General features: G+C 30.2%; 1 protein-coding gene across 6 annotated transcripts; it reads right to left on the bottom strand.

Moving 5' to 3' along the window:
- Window positions 1-5,454: 5,454 nt before the first annotated feature.
- On the bottom strand, window positions 5,455-8,909 carry LOC112292266 (uncharacterized). 6 transcript variants are annotated; one of them, XR_016506660.1, is made up of 9 exons: window positions 8,775-8,909; window positions 8,540-8,670; window positions 7,910-8,011; window positions 7,518-7,648; window positions 7,100-7,352; window positions 6,811-6,977; window positions 6,392-6,676; window positions 6,077-6,170; window positions 5,455-5,986 (listed from the first exon to the last, which is right to left on the bottom strand). XR_016506660.1 is itself a non-coding variant. In XM_024540575.3 (8 exons), the coding sequence occupies exons 1-8, from the start codon at window positions 8,887-8,889 to the stop codon at window positions 6,135-6,137; spliced, it is 1,065 nt and encodes a 354-aa protein (XP_024396343.1). In that variant the 5' UTR covers window positions 8,890-8,909; the 3' UTR covers window positions 5,455-6,134. The 6 variants fall into 6 exon arrangements, 1 of the variants encoding a protein (XP_024396343.1); XR_002972661.3 differs by having other exon boundaries at window positions 5,455-5,945; XR_002972657.3 differs by having other exon boundaries at window positions 6,547-6,676.
- Between the last annotated feature and the right edge of the window lie 86 nt (window positions 8,910-8,995).

Below are 8,995 nucleotides of genomic sequence, written 5' to 3'. Positions count from 1 at the left end.
AAAATATATGAGTATTTCATGTAAAATTTAAGATTTTTTGGACAGTTCGATCATGAGATATGAGCTGCTGAAGTTTGAGAAACATTTCTCATAAGGATATACAAGGTTTTAAGTTACTTTATCATACATTTGGGTGTTTTCTTCATACTTGGACTTATATATTGATGTAATTGCCCTAAAAGGGAATACATTATTTATATATATATATATATATATATATATATATATATAAACTTGGTATTTTTATATCTTAGACTTGATTGAGCATTTAGTCGCAGCGAGAAGCCCAGCGCTTTCTTGAGGCAAACTCTCTCTACTCCAACACCACTTTTCTTAACAACTTCATTTTTTAAAAAAAATATATATTTTTTAAAATCTAATTTTTATAACTAGATTTTATTAATATCAATATAATAATCTAAGGCCTTGGTTCATAATTTAGGCCAAAAATATCTATTTTATTACAATTATTAAATAAATAATATTATATCTTATCCTAATAATAAAAATAAATTAAATAAAATTTAGATATATAATCTTGGATTTATATGGTGCTATAATTAGAATAAATTTATAATTATAAAAAATTCTTTATTATAGATCTTATAATTAATTTCTATTGTTGAATTCTTTTTGAATATAAAGCTATAAGGTGGAAATTATCAACTTCAATTTGTAACAATATTTCATCAAAGATAAAATTTGTTGAATCTATTTCTATCAAAAAATAATTTAAAAAATCAATGTAATACAATATTAGAGTTGTTATAAAAATAACCTTCAATGTTTTAAATGTTGCTTTATTTTTTTTCTACTCAACTTTACAAGTAAAATATATAAATAAAATTATAACTTGAAAAAAAAATTGATAGAATTTTGATAATAATTGGAAAATTTCAAAAAAAAATTAGATATCTATTATTATTCTTTAAATCTTCCAATCTATGATAGTTTGAATTCTTTTAGGATCTATCATAAAGCCATCATTTAAAATAATATATCCTAAAAAATCAACTTGAGTTATGTAAAATTTATACTTCTCTATTTTGGTATATAGTCTTATATCTTTAAGTTTTTGTAATAAACAAAGAATATAAATTTTTTGCTCTTGTATGTTTTTAAAATAGATTAAATTTTATTTAAATTAAAAATTAAAAAATAATATTAAAAATATTTTAAAATATTATTTATTAGATATTAAAAAGTATTTGACATAATTATGAGTACAAAAGATATGTCATTACATTTAAAAGGTCAATACTAGGTTTAAAATGCCATCTTTTATTCATCTTTTTTTTAATATTTACCAAGTTGTTTGCTCTTTGTAGATTTGTTTTAATATAGACCTTTATTTGATTTAATTGACTAAAAAGTCTTAATATCAAAGATAGAAGGTATCTATTTTTAAATTAATTTTTTAAAGTCTTTAATAAACTATACACATCTATAATAATCTATTTTTTTCACAAATAAGCTAGGAACTATACATAGATATTTTGAATAATGTATAGAGTTCTTAATTGAATTTTAATTAATATATTCTTTAAATGATTCTAATTTATTTTGTAATAAATTGTAGATTGATCCAAATGGTAGTTAAATTCCTTCTAGGAAGTCAATTAAGAAATCATAAGGACAATGCCTTAGAAACATATATATATATATATATATATATATATATATATATATATATATATTTAAATATCTTGATTATTCTTATATTGAATTGGAATGTTACTTGAAGTCTTTTCTCTATTAGAAATAGATGTGGTATAAATAATAAAAAATAACTTTTTTTTAGAGCTTACATGCATGAAAGTTGTTGGATTGACAAATAAATATTTAATTGTATTAGATTCATAATTTTTTTATTTTGTTAAAAAAATATTGATTATGCGATCAAAAAATTTGAGATCATAAGAAATCTAATTTATCTAAGTTTTATATTATTTTAGCCATGATAAATCTAAAATTAAAAAATTAAAAAAAATATCATAATATAAATATTACTAAATTATTATGACCATTTTTTGTTATTTCTGCAATAATAGTTTGATAAATAGCATCTCCAAAAGATAAAAGATAATCAACTATATTTTTTAACAAAGTCTTTATATAAAAAAATATGTTGAGACTTTCAATTTTGAGAAGATAAATAATTTTTTATTTTTAGGTCCTAAATAAATATCAAATTTTAAAAGAAGGTGAATATTTTAAAGAAAAAATAAGACCTTCATTAGATATTTTATAAGATTCTAGCTACAAAATCTCTATAATAATTAAACAAATTTGTTTTCAAATATATTGTCTTTTTTAACAAGCATGCTCTTTATTTTGTGGTTTCATTATTTCTTTGCATAATATTAAGCAAAGTGAAGTGTTTAGATTCTCTATAATATAAGCAAAACCCTTTTTAGTACTGTTGATTCATTTTTTTACTTAGTGAAAGATTTAAAATGTATTGTATCAATTTCTATAGATTTCAACCTTGATGAATAATTTTTGGAAATTTAGGAGTTGTTGTTGTAACTTGATTTATTTTTCTCTAAACAAATCTTTATTTTTAGAGTCTTTTAAAAAGAAAATTGTTGTCTACAATGGCTTGTAAAATAAATTATTTCAATGAATTTTCTTTTGATATTATTAAAAATAAATCTTCAGCATTATCTTTTAATGCATATCAAAATTAACTAATAAAGAATTTATGATTTTAATTCAAGTTGCAAGTATGGTTTTGGAATTTGGTAGCATAGATAGTAGTTGATTGAAATCTTTATTACAAAGTAGAAGTTTTGTCACTATTATTCTATATCCATCTTTTTCTAAATAAAATTATAAGTACTTCTAAGAATGAATAAAGCTCATATATGAGTTGCCAATCATTTCCTATCAAAGGTGCAAACAAAAAGAGAGTTATTCCTAATAGAAGTATGCATATAAATCCAACTTAAGTATATCTATGAAGATATGGAGAAAGACGTAATTTTAAATAGAACATAATTTATTATAAAAATCCTCAAAATTTTAATTTTATTCCATCAAACTTTTGTGGCACATGTTTTTTTTGCCTTATTGACATTTATAGTAGGAAAACTTTTTGGATTCATTTGTAAAGTTGATCTACTTGCTTTTCTCAATTGTGCGATTTTTTGGCATAGACATTAAATCTTATTATAGAATTCTTTCATAGATATAGGAATATTACTTATATGATTTATATTAATAATATATAAAAATTTCTTTCTAAAAGTCTTAACAAGTTTATGAAAAACTACAATAATTGCAAATCTATTTTCACTTCTATTAAGTATATTTTTTTCCATCTCTATAATAGAAAATATTAAAAAATTTATATATATATATATATATATATATATATATATATATATATATATATATATCAAATTAGAAGAGAAAATTTTGTAACTTCTAATATCAAATAAAAATTTCTAAAAAAAAAATTTTTTTTACTCTCTTTTAAGAAATAATCAACTTTTAAAAATTAGAAAATATTGGTTTAAAAGTACATAGTTTTCAATCTTAAAAATTCAATAAAAATAATAATAATCTATTCACTTATACAAAAATAAATAAATAAATAAATAATATTCTTGTCAAATTATTAAGAACAAAAATATGAAGGATTAAAATAAGTAAGTGAGATAAGTCTCAAAGAAAGATAGAAAAAAAATATATATTTTTTGAATCTTATATATATTTAGTTTTGAATCTTTAACATTTTTTTTTAAAAAATATCTACATGCTATAGTAGAGTTTTTTGTAGAATATATTTTAAATTAATTTCATTTTTACTTTAATACTTATATTATTTAAAGATAAAAAATATTCTTAATTTTTTTGTTCTTAAGATAAATAATAAATAAGAAAAAAAAATCTTTTGTTTAAATTCAATCTTCTTTAGATAATAATCTATTTAATAATATTGATTTGAAGATTAAATTTAAAATATATTCTTTAAAATTTTATATTTAATTTTTTAAAAAATAATAAAAAAAATATTTTTAACTTTATTCTTAATTGATTTCACTTATAATATTTTTTATTTTAAATATGATATTAATTAATTTTGCTAAAAAAACATTGTACTATCTATAAAGTATTCCATATATATGTTGAATACATGAAACATTTGTAATTTATTTTTTCTTATTTTTAAATTTTAAAATGGTAAGATTCTTAGAAGTGAAGGAGCAATAATAAACAAAATTTGATATTTTCATGTATTATATACATGTTAGCTACATATTAATAAATTACAAATGTAGTAACATTCATTTTTTTACTGTTTTGTGTGTGTCAAGAAAATCTCAATCTTGATCTAAATTTTTATTTTTATAATAAAAGATTATAAAACCTAACATGCATATTCTTACAAATTCTTGAAATCTTATCAAAACTCAATTTTTATGTTGTAATAACTATAAAATTATAATTACATTTTTGAATATGTATAAAGATTGTCATTGCCAAGAAAAAATTTTGAGAAAGTTTTTTTCTTACTACTCTTTCTATATATATATCTATTATATAAAAAAACTCAAGGAATAAACAAGAGGAGACAAAACAACCTTTTGATCAGTTGCATCTCTCATTTATTTCATTAAAAGTGAATCAAAGTAGTTTCCATATAGCAATTTACAAGGCCCGTAACTTTATTAACTCTTATTTTTCTTGGAATTAATCAATAGCAATAGTATCAATTTGTCAAAAGAGAAGCATGGAAATCAACAAGAATCAAGGCTAGTGGAGAGTATATATATTACAATGTTGTTGTAAGAACATTGTTGAACCTTATTTATGAGTATCAGCTCCAATGGTAGTAGCTAAATGGGATGTAGAAAAACAAAGGTATGTTTATCACATGATGTTTTTGTATTCACCTACTACCTCATCATTTATTATGTTTGCAAAGGATTTGCTTGCTTTCTCTTTGTCTAATGCGGCACAACCAATGAGGTGGGAAGCAATGGTGGGCCATGGTATTTGCTGTGTCATCAATCCACAACCTGGTGCAACACACAGAGAAAGAGAGGGGAAGAGAGAGAGAGGAGAAAAAGTGAGTGAAATTGAGCAGGTGGTTTTCTCACAAAGGGATGTGTTGCATGGGAGATTGGAGCTAGGGGCATGTGGAGAGATTAGAATGGAGTGTTGACTCTACAGTTTGTTGGGGCACTAGTTGGCATCTACGATGATGTTTGAGGTTGGCAATTGAATTCAAGTGTGAGTCTGAAGGAGATGAATAATTATGAGTGTTAATTTTGAGGTTTACTTGGAAGACTGTGGTTTGCACACAGTTTCAATAGGTGTTGCTGTTGGATGAATGTGTCGTTGGTTTTAAACTTTTTACACAGTTATCGTGGCCAACTGCATGGGTTTCCTCTTATATAATATAATATAATATTATTTTATTTATTTATTGATTTATTTAGCTATGAGAGAAGGTGTACTGATGTAATCCAACCAACTGAGCGTATGTACATATACTGAACCCAAGTGTTAGAACGTCCTTTCAGCCATTCAACTTGCTGAGGAAGGTGCAGGAGGTGTATAACAAGGATTTCGGGCATTGCTAAAGACTGGAACTTTACAATTCTTCAGCTTCTGAGGAATGATACCCAACGGCTAAAACTGCAAGTTCTGAAACCTATCTGGAATCGTTTGCAGTTTATTATTAACTTGTTTTGCTTTTATTTTGTTTTGTTTGTTTTTGAAAGCCATTATTTGGGCAGCAATCGATATAATCTCATCGCATCAAAGGTATTTCCTGTAGGTCATCTGACCTCGAGCATTCAATTGCTTCGTAAGGTTTGTGACATCCGCATGACGCCTTTTTCGAAGTAATTTCAAGTGATTCAGGGCGACTTGTAGTCACTCCGGAAATTCAGTAGCATTTACCATCCCACAGCATGCTCATCCGCGTATTCCTTCAGTGTATTCGCAGGGTAATGCGCCGTGAGTAGGGTTCCTGATTTTTTTAAGAACGACAGCGAGTTCTGAAAATTTGAGATTTCGGTGTCCTGGACAAGTGCACAATTTTCTGAGTTCTGTCTCGTACCTCTGAAGTTGTTGATCCGATCTGGATATTGTGAATTTTTACCGCGATGCAATATTGATCAGCTGCTATTGATGGCAAAAGTCTTGCCAGCGTTCTGTTGCAGACACACTGATTCCAGTAAGTATTGGCTACCCTATTTCCAAAATATAATTTTCGCTCTACTTCGTTCAAGCAAAACTTCATCATAACATGTCCTTCGAAATACTTTTGCATCATTAAGTCTACAAAAGCGTTGTCGAGTATTAAAATGCTGGGAGGCAAACGATCAATAAAGCCACACATAAACCTTGGGAAAATAGAGATTACATTTCTCACCTTGCGGGTAGTGAAAGATAAGTTCTCGAACACAATACTAGCTTGCAACGAGGTTTCCAACTCATAACGACGCCTTTAGATCCACTACATGATAATGCCAGATTGAATACTCAAATGGACTCTAATAATCACTTTGGTCCTGCAATTCAGCTTACTTCTTCATATTCATCTAGCCAGGAGTGAATTTTGGTCCATGCCTCGGCCCTCTGTTTCATCCGCTTCTTCTCTTGCCTCACGACCCCCATTCCGTCTTTCCATGCTCTTAAAATCCGAACATAAGTTATCCTGCAAAGAGCATGAACAGTCCGCTAACTTACACCGATTTTGGCAACTATCAGTCGGCGGCCGGCAGATGGCCACAGAAGCGTCACACCCTGTTAATAATCCCTCGAACAGAAATGCGATATAGTTTTGCATACCGCTTCCAATGAAGAGATGCAATCTGTTCAATCTCCAAGTACTTCAAGAGCTGAAAACTCTTCACCCTTCTAGCATAATCAGTCCACTTTGACCATGACCTTGACAAAAGCAGGAAACGGTTCCTTTGGTCTCCTATTCGACCTAGTTTTCTGCTGTATTCCAAGATCTGCAAGAGATTGTGAACTCACATCATTAAATAAGTCATTTTCAGTTCATCATGGATGCATTCTCATGTTTTGAGAACAGCAGCTTCAAAACGTCAAGAAGGGGAGAGTAGCGATATAACACCTCTTTCAGCGCCTTCCAACAACGCTTTAGGAAGAGCTGTTGATGAAGGTGATCTCCTCGCCGTCCTTCAAGCCAATAATGCCAAAAATATCTTACTCTCCACCTCGATTGCATAGCTTGTGCGCGCAAAATAAGACTACGAGCACGTTGTTTTGGAGATAACTTCCCTTGAATGTAGCGGATGTGAAGCCATTGCAGTGCTCGCTTCATAAGGAGGCGTTCATAGTTCAGCGAAGCAGCCTTTACGCTTCTCCTATGAATCAAAATAACACGCAAGCACATTAATACTTCCAGCCTGATTCCAGCGAGGACCAACCACTAATAATTTCTTTTCAAAAAATGTAGAATATCAATGCTTGAGATTTATCGAAACCCTATGCCATGAAGACGGAGAGTGCTAAGAGCTCCAAAATAATACCTGCATTCAAGCATAAAGCGGCGCCAGGGCAGCAAACCATAGTGCATAAGAATTCTTCGACAGTTATGCAGGTTGGCCAGCTCTCGCTGCTGGCATAGCAATTCACGCCTTTGCTGAGCTTGCCTCTTAAGCTGAGGCAAACCACACCACAATTTCAGAGCACATTTAGATTGACCTTGCACCAGGAAGTTGCATAAAGACGACTGTTGGTATAACTTCATGAAACTGTTGCAAAGGCATAATACTCAGCTGTGAAACAAAGGCTCATGTAATCGATCCCGCAATCTCTACAGACTACGAGTAACATCAACAAAATAATGATCGAGACGACTGAAGGAGACAGTTGGACTTCAAACGAGCAGGATCTTGGACTAGGTGGGGCATAAGGATACCTGATTCTGCCTCTCCTCCTGATTCTTTCTCTGTTCCACCATCGCCTTTCTCTGGAGCTTATCCATGGTCAACTTCAGCTCCTCTGTCAGTCGCTTCTTCTCCTATTTAACCACAAAGCAGACACTCATAATTCCAGGGAATCATGGTGTGCTGTCCTCAAGTAACATGTGCACTTCAGCAACACAGATTTCCCTTTCAAGGTTTAGGGCTTTGGTCATTTAGGCCCACGTGGCTCTGGGAAAGTGAAACCGTGGATGCTCGAATCACATGCTAAATCCAGCTATTTTACCTCATTAAAAGAGCGGTCATCTAAAAATTTCTGAACGTTTTAATATCTTAAAGAATCTACACAACTGTCCAAGAAGCTTACATGATCAAGTTATCGCATTCGACAGTCCCCTAAGAGTAAATAAATATTTAGGAACATCTGCGTTTATTTAATGTCAGAAGAACAAGAAAAGGCAACACGGAGTTAGGGTTTTGTAGGAAACAAATCTAGCCTCTCGTTCTAGGTCTGACTGCATGGTGCATTTGCTACATCACTATTCGACAGTATACAGACTCAAAAGGAATGCCTTAAAGGTCAAGGGCTGTGAGAACAATGTCACGATGAGTGAATTGTCAAGTACCTCTTTCTGCTTCCGAGCAATTTCATATTGCATCTCAAGTTCCCGACGTCTCTGTTTGCGTTGCTTCATCCTTTCCACCATGTTGATGTAGATTCGATCAGAATTCGGAACCACGGAAGGATGTTTGCTTCCTGTAGAAATTCTCCAATAGATCCCATCAGTTTCTGCTTGCCTCTCTGATCTCGTCCTTCAAAACACTCAAAAGTCGGAACATGAGATGAAGTGCGACTGGTACCTTCGCTTGCAGAACCACAGACAGAGTATGCATACGAGACAGTGCTACCGCAGGCATCCTCCGACTCTGAGTGCGGGGCGCTCTCCTCCACGCACTCCCAGCTCTCCGTCGCCATTGTCCAGCCCTTCGAAATGCCAAGTCTCACGAACTCACGCACATCATGCCAACCCCATCTATTGCAAAAAACTGGTCCATCACAAGCTTGTGGCGAAAATTCTCGA

This window comes from Physcomitrium patens, chromosome 15 (genome assembly GCF_059467195.1).
Source record: "Physcomitrium patens ecotype Gransden chromosome 15, ASM5946719v1, whole genome shotgun sequence".
Classification (NCBI taxonomy): domain Eukaryota; kingdom Viridiplantae; phylum Streptophyta; class Bryopsida; order Funariales; family Funariaceae; genus Physcomitrium; species Physcomitrium patens.
The sequence above is the reverse complement of the archived record's forward strand: the minus strand, read 5'-3'. Positions and strand labels throughout refer to the sequence as shown.